We start from the raw sequence: 17,269 nt of genomic DNA, 5'->3' as shown, positions 1-17,269 counted from the left end.
AATACACATTTTTCTCAAGTGCTCATGGAACATTCTCCAGGATAGATCATATCTTGCATCACAAATCAAGCCTTGGTAAATTTAAGAAAATTGAAATTGTATCAAGTATCTTTTCCGACCACAATGCTATGAGACTAGATATCAATTACAGGAAAAGAGCTGTAAAAAATACAAACACATGGAGGCTAAACAATACACTACTTAATAACGAAGTGATCACTGAAGAAATCAAAGAGGAAATTTAAAAATACCTAGAAACAAATGACAATGGAGACACGATGACCCAAAACCTATGGGATGCAGCAAAAGCAGTTCTAAGAGGGAAGTTTATAGCAATACAATCCCACCTTAAGAAACAGGAAACATCTCGAATAAACAACCTAACCTTGCACCTAAAGCAATTAGAGAAAGAAGAACAAAAACACCCCAAAGTTAGAAGAAGGAAAGAAATCATAAAAATCAGATCAGAAATAAATGAAAAAGAAATGAAGGAAATGATAGCAAAGATCAATAAAACTAAAAGCTGGTTCTTTGAGAAGATAAACAAAATTGATAAACCATTAGCCAGACTCATCAAGAAAAAAAGGGAGAAGATTCAAATCAATAGAATTAGAAATGAAAAAGGAGAAGTAACAACTGACACTGCAGAAATACAAAAGATCATGAGAGATTACTACAAGCAACTCTATGCCAATAAAATGGACAACCTGGAAGAAATGGACAAATTCTTAGAAATGCACAACTGGCCAGGACTGAATCAGGAAGAAATAGAAAATATAAACAGACCAATCACAAGTACTGAAATTGAAACTGTGATAAAAAATCTTCCAACAAACAAAAGCCCAGGACCAGATGGCTTCACAGGCGAATTCTATCAAACATTTAGAGAAGAGCTAACACCTATCCTTCTCAAACTCTTCCAAAATATAGCAGAGGGAGCAACACTCCCAAACTCATTCTGCGAGGCCACCATCACCTTGATACCAAAACCAGACAAGGATGTCACAAAGAAAGAAAACTATAGGCCAATATCACTGATGAACTTAGATGCAAAAATCCTCAACAAAATACTAGCAAACAGAATCCAACAGCACATTAAAAGGATCATACACCATGATCAAGTGGGGTTTATTCCAGAAATGCAAGGATTCTTCAATATACGCAAATCAATCAACGTGATACACCATATTAACAAATTGAAGGAGAAAAACCATATGATCATCTCAATAGATGCAGAGAAAGCTTTCGACAAAATTCAACACCCATTTATGATAAAAACCCTGCAGAAAGTAGGCATAGAGGGAACTTTCCTCAACATAATAAAGGCCATATGACAAACCCACAGCCAACATCATCCTCAATGGTGAAAAACTGAAACCATTTCCACTAAGATCAGGAACAAGACAAGGCTGCCCACTCTCACCACTCTTATTCAACATGGTTTTGGAAGTTTTAGCCACAGCAATCAGAGAAGAAAAGGAAATAAAAGGAATCCAAATCGGAAAAGAAGAAGTAAAACTGTTACTGTTTGCAGATGACATGATACTATACATAGAGAATCCTAAAGATGCTACCAGAAAACTACTAGAGCTAATCAATGAATTTGGTAAAGTAGCAGGATACAAAATTAATGCACAGAAATCTCTGGCATTCCTATATACTAATGATGAAAAATCTGAAAGTGAAATCAAGAAAACACTCCCATTTACCATTGCAACAAAAAGAATAAAATATCTAGGAATAAACCTACCTAAGGAGACAAAAGACCTGTATGCAGAAAGTTATAAGACACTGATGAAAGAAATTAAAGATGATACAAATAGATGGAGAGATATACCATGTTCTTGGATTGGAAGAATCAACATTGTGAATATGACTCTACTACCCAAAGCAATCTACAGATTCAATGCAATCCCTATCAAAGTACCACTGGCATTTTTCACAGAACTAGAACAAAAAATTTCAAAATTTGTTTGGAAACACAAAAGACCCCGAATAGCCAAGGCAATCTTGAGAACGAAAAATGGAGCTGGAGGAATCAGGCTCCCTGACTTCAGACTGTACTACAAAGCTACAGTAATCAAGACAGTGTGGTACTGGCACAAAAACAGAAAGATAGATCAATGGAACAGGATAGAAAGCCCAGAGATAAACCCACGCACATATAGTCAACTTATCTTTGATAAAGGAGGCAGGAATGTACAGTGGAGAAAGGACAGTCTCTTCAATAAGTGGTGCTGGGAAAACTGGACAGGGACATGTAAAAGTATGAGATTAGATCACTCCCTAACACCATACACAAAAATAAGCTCAAAATGGATTAAAGACCTAAATGTAAGGCCAGAAACTATCAAACTCTTAGAGGAAAACATAGGCAGAACACTCTATGACATAAATCACAGCAAGATCCTTTTTGACCCACCTCCTAGAGAAATGGAAATAAAAACAAAAATAAACACATGGAACCTAATGAAACTTAAAAGCTTTTGCACAGCAAAGGAAGCCATAAACAAGACCAAAAGACAACCCTTAGAATGGGAGAAAATATCTTCAAATGAAGCAACTGACAAAGGATTAATCTCCAATATTTATAAGCAGCTCATGCAGCTCAATAACAAAGAAACAAACAACCCAATCCAAAAATGGGCAGAAGACCTAAATAGACATTTCTCCACAGAAGATATACAGACTGCCAACAAACACATGAAAAGATGCTCAACATCTTTAATCATTAGAGAAATGCAAATCAAAACTACAATGAGATATCATCTCACACCAGTCAGAATGGCCATCATCAAAAAATCTAGAAACAATAAATGCTGGAGAGGGTGTGGAAAAAAGGGAACACTCTTGCACTGCTGGTGGGAATATGAATTGGTACAGCCACTATGGAGAACAGTATGGAAGTTCCTTAAAAAACTACAAATAGAACTACCATATGACCCAGCAATCCCACTACTGGGCATATACCCTGAGAAAACCATAATTCAAAAAGAGTCATGTACCAAAATGTTCATAGCAGCCCTATTTACAATAGTCCGGAGATGGAAACAACCTAAGTGTCCATCATCGGATGAATGGATAAAGAAGATGTGGCACATATATACAATGGAATATTACTCAGCCATAAAAGAAATGAAATTGAGCTATTTGTAATGAGGCGGATGGACCTAGAGTCTGTCATACAGAGTGAAGTAAGTCAGAAAGAGAAAGACAAATACTGTATGCTGACACATATATATGGAATTTAAGAAAAAAAATGTTCTGAAGAACATAGGGGTAAGACAGGAATAAAGACACAGACCTACTTGAGAATGGACTTGAGGATATGGGGAGGGGGAAGGGTAAGCTGTGACAAAGCGAAAGAGAGGCATGGACATATATACACTACCAAACATAAGGTAGATAGCTAGTGGGAAGCAGCCACATAGCACAGGGAGATCAGCTCTGTGCTTTGTGACTGCCTGGACGGGTGGGATAGGGAGGGTGGGAGGGAGACGCAAGAGGGAGGGGATATGGGAACATATGTATATGTATAACTGATTCATTTTGTTATAAAGCAGAAACTAACACACCATTGTTAAGCAATTATACTCCAATAAAGATGTAAAAAAATAATAATTTATACTACAGAAATACAAAGGATCATAAGAGGCTCCTCTGAATAACTATACACCAACAAACTGAACAACCTAGAAGAAATGGAAAAATTCTTAAAGACATACAACTTACCAAAACTGCATCAGGAAGAATTAGAAAATCTGAATGACCAATTGCTAGTCAGGAAGAAATAGAAAATCTGAATGACTAGTTGCTAGTAAAGAGATTGAACCAGTAATCAAAAATCTCCCAATGAAGAAAAGCTTAGGACCAGATGGCTTCACTGGTGAACTTTCCCAAACATTTTAAGCAGAATCAACACCAATCCTTTTCAAACTCTTCCAAAAAATCAAAGAGGAGGGAACACTTTCCCACTCTCATTTTCAAGGCCAGCATTACCCTGATACCAAAACCAGAAAAGGACACTATCAGAAAAGAAAAATACAGGTCCGTATCCCTGATAAGTACAGATGCAAAAATTCTCAATAAAATACTAGCAAATCAAATTCAGCAGCATATTAAAATGATCATACACCATGATCCAGTGGGATTTATCTCTGGGATGCAAGGATGGTTCAACATATGCAAATCAATCAATGTGATAATCCAATTAATAGGATAAAAGAAAAAAAATCATATGATTATCCCAAGAGATGCAGAAAAAGCATTTGACAATACTCAACATCCATTCATGATAAAAACTCTTAACAATATAGGCATAGAAAAAACCCAACTCAACAAAATAAAGGCCATATATGACCAGCCCGCAGCTAACATCATACTCAATGGAAAACTGTTGAAAGCTTTTCCTCTAAGATCAGGAACAAGACAGGAGTGCCCATTCTCACCACTCCTAGTCAACATAGTATTAGAAGTCCTAACTGGAGTAATCAGGAAGAAAAATAAATAAGATGGGGCTTCCCTGGTGGCGCAGTGGTTGAGAGTCTGCCTGCCAATGCAGGGCACACGGGTTCGTGCCCCGGTCCGGGAAGATCCCACATGCCGCAGAGCGGCTGGGCCTGAGAGCCATGGCCACTGAGCCTGCGCCATGGTCACTGAGCATGAGCGTTCGGAGCCTGTGTTCCGCAACGGGAGAGGCCACAACAGTGAGAGGCCCGCATACGGCAAAAAAAATAAAAATAAAAAATAAAAAATAAATAAATAAATAAGATGTATCAGAACTGGAAAGGAAGCAGTAAAATTGTCCCTATTTGCCAATGACATGATTTTATATATAGAAAATCCTAAAGACTCAAAAAAAAAAAGTTAAGACTTAATCAGTAAATTCAGTAAAGTTGCAGGATACAAAATTAACATACAAAAAACAGTAGCATCCCTATACACCAAAATGAATCTTCTGAATAAGAAATAAAATAAATAAATCCCATTTATAATAGCATCAAAAAATACTTAGGAATACATTTAATCAAGGAGGTGAAAGATCTCTACTCTGAAAACTACAAGACATCAAAAGAAATCAAAGAAAACACAAATAAATGGAAGGTATCTTGTGTACATGGACTGGAAGAATTAAGAGTGTTAAGATGTCAATACTACCAAAAGCCATTTATAGATTCAATGTAATTCCTATTAAGATTCCAATAGCAATTTTTTTTTTCAGAAGTAGAAAAAAACACTCCTAAAAGTTATATGGAACCACAAAAGACTCTGAGTAGCCAAAGAAATACTGAGAAAGCAGAAAAAAGCAGGATGCATCATACTTCCTGATTTCAGGCTATATTATAAAGCCACAGTCATCAAAACAGTATGGTACTGGCATAGAAACAGACAAAGAGACAATTGGAATAGAACTGACAGCCCAGAAATAAACCCATGCATATATGGTCAACAAATATTTGACAAAGCAGCCAAGAATTCTCAATGGAAGAAGACAGTCTTTTCAATATATGGTGCCAGGATAACTGCATATTCTCATGTACTAGAATGAAACTGGACCCATATCTATACCACTTACAAAACTAACCCAAAATGGATTAAATACTTAAATGTAAGACCTGAAACTATAAGGAAACAGGAATAAAGCTCCTTGACATGGGTCTTGGTAATAATGATTTTTTTGGTTATGACACCTAAAGCACAAGTAACAAAATAGAAAATAAGCAAGTGGGACTTCATCAAACTAAAAAGCTTCTGCACAAGAAACCATAAAAGTGAAAAAACAACCTACATAATGGGAAGAATATTTGCAAAGTGTAGATCTGATAAGGGGTTAGTATCCAAAACACATAAAGAACTCATACAACTCAATAGCAAAAAACCCAAATAATCCAATTAAAAAATGGACCTGAATAGACATTTCTCCAAAGAAGATACACAAGAGGCTAACAGATACATGAAAAAAATGCTGAACATCACGGGTCATTAGGGAAATGCAAACGAAAAGCACAATGAGATAACACCTCATGCCTATTAGAATGGCCATCAAAAAGACAAGGGATAACAAATGCTGGTGACGATGTGGAGAAAAGGGGACCGCTGTGCAACGTTGGTGGGACTGGAAACAGTATGGAGGTTCCTGAAAAATTAAAAATTAAAGTACCATACGATCCAGCAATTCTACTTCTGGGAATATATCTGAAGAAATGGAAACACTATGTCAAAGAGATATTTGCACTCCCATGTTCATAGCAGCATAATCAAGATATGGAAACAATGTAAGTGTCCACCGATGGATGAATGAATAAAGAAACTGTAGTATGTGTGTGTGTGTGTGTATATATATGTGTGTGTGTATATGTATACATATATATAATGGATATATATATACACATACATACAATATACATATGTGTGTGTATACATATGTGTGTGTATATATATATATACACACAATGAAATATTACTGATCCATAAAAAATGGGAAATCCTACCATTTGCAACAACATGATGGAACTTGAAGGCATTATGCTAAGTGAAATAAGTCAGACAGAGAAAGACAAACACTGTATGATCTCACTTATATGTGGAACTAAAAACAAAACAAACTCATAGGAAAACATATCAAACTTGAAGTTTACCAGAGGCAGAGAGTGGGGAAAGGGGAAATTGGATGAAGGTAGTGGAAAGGTACAAATTTCTAGATACAAGATAAATAAGTACTAGGGATGTAATGTACAACATGATGACTAGAGTTAACACTGCTGTATGAAATACAGGAAAGTTGTTGAAAGACTAAATCCTATGAGTTCTCATCACAATTTTCCTTTTTTCTCTTCTTTACTGTATCTTTATGAGAAGATGAATGCTAGCTGAATCTGTTGTGCTAATCATTTCACAATATAAGTAAATCAACTATCATGCTGTATGTCATAAAGTTACACAGTGATGTATGTCAATTATTTCTCAGTAAAACTGAGAAAAATGAGCTAGCAATGAAAGGGAAAACCACAGATTAAAAAAATTTAAGAGAACCCAGCTATTCCCTTCTTGGTATATATCCAGAGGACACCAAAACATTAATTCAAAAAATATATACACCTCTATGTTCACTGCAGTATTATTTACAATAGCTAAGATATGGAAACAACCTAACTGTCCACCAATGGATGAATGAATAAAGAAATTGCGGTATATATAATCGAATACTACTCAGCCGTAAAAAGAATGAAAGCCTGCCAGTTGTGACAATGTGGATGGGCCTTGAAGGTTTTATGCTAAGTGAAATAAGTCAGAAGGAGAAAGATAGATCCTGAATGATTTCACTCATATGTGGAATCTAAAAAACAAAACAAATGAACAAACAAAATAAAACAAAAAGAAACTCAGAGATACACAGATTAGATTAGTGGTTACCAGAGGGGAAGGGGTTTGGAGGGTGGGCAAAATGGGTGAAGGGGGTCAGCTGTATGGTGATGGGTACTAACTACAGCTGTGGTGGTGATTACTTGGTAGTGTATACAGATGTCAAATTATAATGCTGTAAACCTGAAACCTATATAATAACAAAAAATTTGTTGCAAAAGGTAGATCTTATTTGGATTCTGATTCAAACAAATAAAGTACTACTTTATTTTATGATACTGATAAGGCAATTGAAATATTGAACAATGGCTATTCGATATTAAGAACTTATTGTTTCTTTGTTGTGATATTGTTGTTATGCTTTTAAAGTGTTTTTTAAGGATACACTCTGATATACTACAGATGAAATGATTTGATGTTTGGGACTTGCTTCAGAAAAATATGGGAGGCGGAGGAGTGGATGAAGGTAAGGAAGAAACAAGACGTGTTGATAATGGTAGGAGCTGGAGTACATGCGGTGCATTATGATATTCAGTCTTCTTTTTGATGTTGGCTATCATTTTGATATTGGCTAAAGCCTGACATAATATTTATTAAATTAGCCACTGTTTATATTTAAATGCACTCGTTACTCCAATAACTTACTACTGTCTTTAAGTTATTAACTCCACCCATTGACGAAGCACACCACAAGGGCAATATTCTGAGCATGTGTAGCCTGCTAGGCCTGTGACTTTAGGCAACTTGCTTACCCTCTCCCTCTGGTCCCATCTGCACAATGGGGATTATGAGAGGGTCTACTTGATAGGGCTATTGAGAGGTCACCCAAGACAAAAGGATTTAGCACAATGCTCTGCAGCAAGGGAGTGTCTGATAAACACTGGCTGCCAATTACAGTGAAAATTTCTGAGTTTGCTGGTTTCTTATTTTGGTAACTTATTGCAGTTCTTGAAAACCACAAGCCTACTGGTGAAGAAAATACAGGATTCTGGATTTTAATTAATCCCAGACAGCTTTCTACAAGTAAGAAAATATACTGGGTAGGTTGATATGAATCCACAGCTCACAACTCTTCAAAGACCGATAACGATACAATCCTTCTCTTATGCTGGTCTTTCCCAAGTGGGAAATCACGTGATTCCCTCAGAGGCAAAGCCTGAAACATAGCATGTGGCTTTCAGGCCCCCTCTAGCTCCGTCTTCTGGTTCTCTGGTTCTGTGCCACCTGAGAGTGTTCTCTCTGGAACATGATCGAGCCCCTGCCCACCTCTCTCCCCATCTCAAATAGTCTCCCTGTCCACTACAGTCCAGCCACAAACACCTCCTTCAAAAACACCTCCCTCTTCTCTTTTTCTGCCAGGAAAAGAATGCTCTTTTCCTGATTTTCACATGGCTCCTTTTCATTCAAGTCTCTGTTTAAACATCACCTGCTGAGGAACCTTCCCTGAACGCCCACCCACCGTTGCCCCTCTTCCCCAGTATACAACACATTTTTATTTTCATATTAGCACCTAACGCTGCTTGATATTTTCTTGTCCAGGCTGTGTTTACTATTTCGATCCCTCAGTAGAAGAGGAAGTCCATGGAAGAGGACGCTTGTCTGCTTATGGACTTATGGACCACTGCCTCCCTAGCTACTAGAATAGTTCTTGGCACATACTAGGAGCTCAAGAAATACAGGTTGATTTAATGCATGCCTAAATCCAAGACTCAATAAGGGGTTGAAACTGAAACATACCAACAGCGTCAGAGAGTCCGTAGACCCTTTGGCCATAGGCATCCGTCTTGTCCCAGATGAAGGTGTAGGCCAGGTTGGGAGAGGCCTGGAATGACTTCTGGAAGAGGTGCCCCTCTACAGCTACCATCAGATGAACCTTGATGAGGTTCAGGGGCACCGTGGACTGGGTCATGGTGATCTTCAGCAGCGACTTGTAGCCTGCGGTCCTGGAGCTCAGGTAGCGAAGCTTCACGTTGGAACCAGGGAGCTCCATTTCTTCATGAAGAACCTGGAGAGGAAACGCAAGGTAGATACACTGCATCAAAGGCACCCCGGCAGCTGGGCTGCTTGCAACCCAAGGCTACCTGTCTGCTACCACCCTCACCGAAGCATCACGCCTTATGGGGGAGTGCAAGAACCACTTTCCATGGCTGAGAAGAGAGAAAAAAAACCCCAACAACCAAAACTTTATCCTGCACTACGGAGCAAAGTGGCTGAGGTTATGATTTTTGGATTAATAATTATTCTTGGTCACTGTTGTGTTTCTTTTTAAAACCACGCTGTTGGCAAAAGATGTAAATAAGAACAGCAGGCTTTATTGCTAGTTGCATGCAAGGAGGCCACAAGAGGCTGTAATTATATGAACCTGCAACTTCCACCGACAATTGCTATAAAGCAACAGGGAGGCAATAATGTAATATGCCCTCTGTCGTAACACTGATGTAGATCATTAAAGCGCCTCTTATCATGTATCTCTGTGACTAACAGGAATAAAAAGCAATTTGCAGGTGGGTTGCACATATGTGTACTGTTTTTATTCTATTAAAAGCTCCAGTGACTGCTAAAGTCTGGAAACATCTGGAATGTCCAGGAGGGATTCAGTTTTCTCTCCAGTGACTACAAATTCTACTGCGTTCTTACTTTTTGTCCCTCCCCCTTAATATTAGTTTCTGGCTTATCCAGGCAGAGAGAGATGGTGGGAGGAAGTCAGCCAGCCGGTTTGGGTCAGGGCAGTATTGAGAGTCCCACCCTGGTACCTGGTGCTCCTACCTGGGTCTCAGGCACGATGGGATTCTGCCCAGGGGCAGCGCTGAAGAAGGTGGACAGCGGGGAGGAGATGATGATTGGATCCGGCCGGACAAAGCCACTGAGGTCACAGCTGGGGATGGAGTTCTCCTCTGTCTTCATCACCAGAGTGTCCATGGCATAAAAGCTATTCCACGGCAGCCACACGGTACGCTCCTGGCTCATGAACGGGGCTCGCTCAAAGTGCAGGGTCAAGGAGGCGCCGCCATTGGCGATCAGGTCAAACCTGGAGAGGGGGTAAGTGAACTCACTGAGAGGGGTGGACTCACCAGCAGACCACGTAGGTGCTCTGACCTCCAGGCTGAAGGTAGTGGGAGGGGCAGAGCAGGCAGGAGAAGAACATGGGCTTTGTGGGAACCCAAACTCTACCATTTACTAGTTGTGTGACTGTGAGCAAGCTGCTAACCCTCTCTCAGCCCCCGTGTTTTCATCTGTGAAATGGGAAGAATTATACCGATGTCACGGTGTGGCTGAGAGGATGAAATATTGTGATGAATTCAAAGTAGGGGTCAGCCGACTCGGCCCAGGAGCTAAAGCCGGCCCACGACCTGTTTTGGTAAAAAGTTTTATTGGAATCCCAGCCACGCCCATTGATTGGCTTATCCTCTCCAGCTGTTCTGACCTACAGTGGAAGAGCCTGGTAGTTTTAACAGGAACCATATGGCATCAAAGCCTAAAATAGATACTACCTGGCCCTTTACAGAAAATCTGTGGCCCCCTCCTCCCACCGCCCCCGGTGTAAAGCATTTAGCATCGTGCTAGGCTAACAGGAGTCTTCACTACATCGTGGAGTTACAATGATTGGATTCTAGGACACAGGGAGGGGCTCATGAAAGCTTTCTTTTCATCAACCTGTACTGTTTCTGATTTTTTTTTTTTTTTTTGGTTTCACAGAACCTTAACTTTTTTTGAGATACAATTGACATATAACATTATATTAGTTTCAGGTGTACAACATAATTCGATATTTGTATATATTGTGAAATGATCACCACCATAAATCCATTCATCACCACACCTGGTTACAATTTTTTTTTCTTGTGCTGAAAACTTTTAAGATCTGTCTCAGCAACGTTCAAATATACAATATGGTAATAGTAACTATAGTCATCATGTTATACATACATCCCAGGACTTATTTATCACTAGAAGTGTGGACTTTTTAACCCCCTTCATCCATTTTGCCTTGTTTCTGATATTTTTTTCCAAAACACAGATTTATTTGGCATTTGGATGAAATGGTTCTTACTATTTCTGATATTTTTGACAATCGTTCTTAAACTATATTCCTGTTTGCCTCCAGAGCTGGATGGAAGTGTATTACTAGTAAAGTAAAATAAAGGTAGTTCTTCCCCCAATTAATGGAAAAGAACGTTAATGGAGAGAAGTCTCTCAATTTTGTGCTTTACTCCTCCACCGGGATCTCAACTCTTTGAGGGCAGTGGTACCCCCTTGTATACACTTCAGAATCCCCAGCAACTAGCAGAGTTCCTGGATCACAGTAAAGACTCAGTGAAAATATACGGACTCACTGGCTTCAGTGAATTTTGGTAACACTTTTAGTGTTTTTCAATAGACATAAAATGAGTGAACATGGAACATATGAATATTAAGGTAAATATCATGGTGGAAGAGTTTATTCTATTAATTTGTTTATATTTTATTTTGGGACATGCACGCTGCTGGGGACGCTTTTTTTTAAATTTATTTATTTTTGGCTGCATTGTGTCTTCGTTGCTGCACGCGGGCTTTCTCTAGTTGCGGCGAGCGGGGGCTACTCTTGGTTGTAGTGCGTGGGCTTCTCATTGTGGTGGCTTCTCTTTGTTGTGGAGCACGGGCTCTAGGCACAAGGGCTTCAGTAGTTGTGGTGCACGGGGTTAGTTGCTCTGCGGCATGTGGGATCTTCCTAGACCAGGGCTCAAACCCGTGTCCCCTGCATTGGCAGGCAGATTCTTAACCACTGCACCACGAGGGACACCCGGGGATAGTTTTGTATAGGGTACAGGAGAGTCAAATGTTTTGAAGTGAAACTGTTCCTCGTTGGGATGATAGCATTAAACCACTCATGTCTGTGGCACACACCACTACACAACAGACTGTGGGATTCCTCGGAGCATTTCCAAACACATCCTGTGACTTCCAGGGCTTTGCTACCTGGACAAGCTGAAGAATCACCGATCCATGAGGTTGGATAGATGAGCTGGGAAGTGGATTTAGGCGATAATTAGTCAGGAAGCATCTGAGAGGGATGGGGCAGCATAAGGTGGTGAGAAACATCAGGCCAAGGACTCAGAAATGTCCTCTGGTGTCGTCACAGGACTTACAGGGCAAGATCACTGGCTTCTAAGAATGAACAAGCACCGAGGCAGCTCAGCATCGTACACCTTCACAGTCCTAGTGCTTTCAGATAATTAGAATTGCCTGCACCTAGTGAATACCGAGAATATTTGGTTTCAGAGGTGAAAATAGGAGGACAGGGCTACTGTGGGCTGGTGATTTTTGAAACTACCTGCAAGGCTACCTTAGGACATTAGGAAAAAAAGACCAGATTCTTCACCAGAGAAAGGCAAGATTCACAGCACATGATACACTTATGATTTTCCAGGTTCCAGTTTTATAGAAAAAGTGTTGCATCAGATTTATATCAACCGTCTCCTCTTTCATTTGGAATCGAATACAATAGTGTGTCTGTGTGTGTTTTAAGGCTAGGGTGGGTGACTTGTTTTCCCCTTCCCACAGATTTCGTTTCTTCTTTTTATCTTTTTCTTTAAATTTCAAGTCCATGCCCAACGGATTAAGGAAACAACAGCTTTCATCTTGGTGGAGGCTGCATGGGTGCGGGTTTTCAATCAGAAGATAATAGGGAAAGGTTGCCTCCTTCACACCGCAGGGTGACGGCTAAATGTATCTAATTAGGCTTCTCTGATTACATCCCACCCCCTCAAAACAGGAGCAAAAATAACACAACTCCTAAAGCCACAGATGAAAGCAGAAGGGGTTCACCACAGGACACTGGGGCATGTGGATCCTTGTCACCCTGCACTGCCTTTGATTTAAAATAAAATAGGAGTGAGGTTCCAAGAGCTACTCTCTCTTCCTTCTGGCCTCTGCCACACTCAACACCAACACACACACACACACACACACACACGGAAAAGCATTTACCTGCCATGGAAAAAGCATTGCTGTGGGCAGCCCTGGAGAGGTTGGCCATTCTAGTTATTTTCCATTTCTGAGACCATACTAAAAAAATTATATATATATATATATATATATATATATATATGGGGGGATTCTCCCTAGAGATCTGGCCTGGTGGGTCTCCCCCCAGTCCACAAGGGGGAGGCACGTGGTTCCAAGCCAACAGCACCATCTGTCTCTTTGCAGCCTCAGTCCTAAGTAAGTGGAGCCCCACAAAGCTACTTACGTGCCATCTTGGCGGGTAATGGTGTAGCCGTATTTTGGATACTTGACAAAAGACACGTTCACACCAATCAGGGGAGTTCCATCTGTAGTTACGACTTGGCCTCGGATGAGAGAAACCAAGCTGAGAGAAAGAGAAACACAAGCTTTTGAGCCCCAGGCAGGAGAACAAGGGGACAAGGGGGTGTCGCAGAGTTCCCCTTCCCCATTGCCCACCCCCCATCCTCATCTGGTCCCTAAGGCAAGGACGAGACCTTTAAACATGAACTTCTGGCTTCACACGATCGATCACATCTCGATGAGAGATGTGGGCCAGAGGGATGTCTCAATGCTGGCAGTCCCCGAGGAACAGTCTGGGGTGAAATCCACGGGCAGCATCTTCAGTCATTCTGCTGGGCGATGGGGTCCCCTGTGCACATTCCCTCTGCCCTCAGCCTCACTCCGTTTCTTGACATCACTTGCCTTTTGCTTGGCCCGAGCTTCAGGCTGCCCCTCATCACCATGTTTGTGCCTTAGCCTGGCACGGAGAGTATTATCCTCGGGTGAGAGCTTCCCCATCTGCCTACTCATTTCCTTTTTTGGCTGTGGAGGAAGGCACTGTTACTCTTCTCCTCCAGGCTGGGATGACAGAGGGAGTGGGGGGTTGGGTGGTGGGAGCACACAAAGGTTTTTTATGAGGCTGGGACGTATACATACATTATTTTTTTTGTTGCCCTTTAAGAGCAAAATTTCTCACAATCCATGGCATCCTGAGGAAAAGAGAACATTAGAGAATTTTTTTTTTCCTGGTAGAACTATCTTGGATTCTGGATTCCATGTAACTATGTATTTCTCTTACATCAAATTCCTGCTACCGGGATTTGGGGCAGGGGAGCGGGGAGGTGGTATATACCTCTCAACTTCTTGCCACCATGAGAGAAAGCCCCCTGCTCTCCAGATCATAGTAATTAGAACTTTCCCAAAGATGCCAGCATTCAACAAGCTCCTTCTGGGAAATCCCATAAAGCAATAGAGATGCCACAATAGTCTACTCAAAATCCACGGGGAGAGAATGCACACACCTTCATAGAGAAATGGGCTAATGAGAAGTTCCATTTTTGTACTAAGTTTCCAGCCTACCAGGCAGGTTTGCAGCTGTATTGTTGGCCTTCAAGCCACTGGGCAATTTGGCGAAGGCAGAGAGGTTCTCAGGCATCCAGATTCTTGGACACACTCCCAATTTCTGGACCAGGTAATAAAGCTGACCAGTTCTTTGCCAGAATCTTGTCCAAGTCTGCTCAATTTTTGGAATGCACTTATTTCTGCAGTCCCAGGTGAACCAAAAACTGGAGGGGTGCTCTCTCCAAGCACCTCTCTTTTTATTAGCAATCCCCCCAACTGTTCAACTCCGACCCCTTGGTGATCTCAGGAGGGTTTAGACTGTTCCACTGACAGCTCTAATTGTCTGCTACTGGCTGCCTATCAAATGAATTCCATTTTTAGCTGGTTCCAACCACAATGCTACTGTCTTTTGAAAGTGGAAAACTAATTTATGAAAATAATTCTTTCGTTCAATTCCATTTCCTTATCTTAGCTCAGACTAAGATTTCTTTCAGGCCTTCCTAGACACTATTTTAAAATCAATGATGTGTGTTGATGACCACAAGGTACAAGCTGCTTGTGATGAGAAAACAAAATTGGGAGTACATCCCACAGTGGAGTATTTTTCCCCTCCATTTTTTATACAACTGTTATTTCTTTTAAATCATTCCTGTAGCATAAGACTTTGCAGAGTGCCATAGGAATAAAGGGAGCTGGGTTGCCCGTGATTTCTACCCTCTATTTTCCTAATTCTTCATTGCTGCTGGCTTCCTGTCGTCTCTAGGCAGTCACTTCGCAGAAAAGATTCAGCTAAGACATGCTACCAGTTCGTTTCTATTTATGATTATTGGTGTGTAACAATTATCACATTATCTAGATAGTGAGATCTGCTCTATAAATTATAGTGGTGGAGCCCAGGCATTTTAGTTATTTCTATATGCCGTTATCTAGGGGAAACGCCTTCTTAGCAGTCTTGAATTAAGCTCTTTTTTACTCCTAGCTTTGTCTTTCATTATTTGTCAGAGGATAATGCACTGAAATTCATATGCTTGGTGAACTTCAACCTATGTCTTGGAGTAACATTTTGCATTTCTGAATTATGCATCCAAGCCGACATGCTGGAGCGTGGGCTCATTTGGGTGGTGCTACTGATTGCCACCTTCAGAGCTTCAGAGAAGCTTTCTCTAAAGCGAGCTTCTTTTGCCCAGATCTCTGGGGCTGGTATAGTCTACCAAATATTCTGGAGCCCCTGCCTGCTCCCTACATCTTGCCTCTAACTCAGGGTGCCTTCTGGGAGTGGTAACTACTGGTGAGGAGGATAAGATTGATTTTCAAGGTACAGGTGAAGAAAGAGTATGAAAAGGAGATGAGGAAATGACTGTATTTAGGGTAGAAATAATAAAATGTTAATAGGAAGCCGACTGAAACAGAGCACGAGCCTTTGAAAGATGCCCTTACGGTGTAAGCAAACTGTATGCAAACCTCACCGAAATGCTCATGGACTAGTGCAAGGGCCTGTCACGAGTCTCTGGCAATGGGAATTATGTTCATAATTAAAAAGAAACATACCTACACAATCCCTGTTCCAGAACTGGGATTTAATAAGCAGAGAAAATATTTTTTCATTCTGAGATCTGTGGTTTATTTTTTTGAGGGTTACTCATATTAAAATAATATTACTGTGTGTAGTATAATCTGTACGTATTAATTTAATTTTAACAATCAAGAAAATAAAGTTTGAGGTTAAATAATTTGCCTAACATGACACAGCTAGAGGGTGTCGGGGGTGGGGGGGCTGAAATAGACAAGGGCTGAGATTATTTTTTCTTTTCTATTTTATTTTTAGTAAAACCAGAACAGAGAGAGGCTAAAGTTGCTGGCCCAAGGTGACCTCATTAAGAACCCTCATAGTCAAAGAGCTGCCAGGAATTGGGGCTGCACAGCTTCCCAGAGAGTTCTAAGGGGCTGTAGAATTAATTGGCTGTACCATTACCCACCACCTCCCCATCCCACCATCGCCAGGCTCTCCCAGGGAGGAGCGGAGTCTCGGTCATGGCCTGATGATGTTTCCTCCTCAAAGTCTAATGAGGGGGGCTCCAAGACAATCACTTATAAAGGTAAGGGCTCCTCTAAGAAGTAAAGTCTGGTATTTCCTTCGCCAGCGAGGAGCCTGCTTAAGCAGTGTTATTTCCCGAGTTGCTTCAGGGTCTGCCCAGACCTAAGTGAGGATGAAGAAAACTAAGAGAAAGATGCCATGAAGAGGGCTGTCAGAGGGGTAAGGGGGCAGGGATAAGTTCCTAGTTCCTAGAGGTTCCCAGTTCTTATTTCTCCATGAGAAGGGGTGCCCCCAAGAAGATCACACCCACCATCCTCACATCTGTGGACACCAGCGTTATCTGGACCCAGTCCGACCCAGAGTGAGATCAGAGATGTGCAGGCAGGCCTGAAGAAGATCCCTGCCTCTCCTATCCTTCCTTCCACCCTCAGAATCAGAAACAGTGCCTAGAAGACAGAACGGGCCAGGGGGTATCTCAAAGCCAACTCTTCCCCTTGCTTTGTTCTCCGGGGGTACACTTCTAACCTGCCCTGGCGGGGGTGGGGG

The 17,269-nt window shown here is 41.0% G+C and overlaps 1 protein-coding gene across 11 annotated transcripts in view; it reads right to left on the bottom strand.

Moving 5' to 3' along the window:
* TENM2 (teneurin transmembrane protein 2) overlaps positions 1 to 17,269 on the bottom strand; it is a 530,300-nt gene that overhangs the window by 84,395 nt on the left and 428,636 nt on the right. For all 11 annotated transcript variants that reach the window (XM_082622423.1, XM_082622416.1, XM_082622422.1 and 8 more), the window contains 3 exons: positions 13,592 to 13,711; positions 10,129 to 10,390; positions 9,100 to 9,367 (listed from right to left, as the gene is read on the bottom strand). In XM_082622423.1, the coding sequence (XP_082478549.1) occupies positions 9,100 to 9,367; positions 10,129 to 10,390; positions 13,592 to 13,711 (650 nt within the window). The remainder of the gene's footprint in view (positions 1 to 9,099; positions 9,368 to 10,128; positions 10,391 to 13,591; positions 13,712 to 17,269) is intronic.

This window comes from Mesoplodon mirus, assembly GCF_964341445.2.
Source record: "Mesoplodon mirus genome assembly, chromosome: 5".
Classification (NCBI taxonomy): domain Eukaryota; kingdom Metazoa; phylum Chordata; class Mammalia; order Artiodactyla; family Ziphiidae; genus Mesoplodon; species Mesoplodon mirus.
This window is presented reverse-complemented; position numbering and strand designations above follow the sequence as displayed.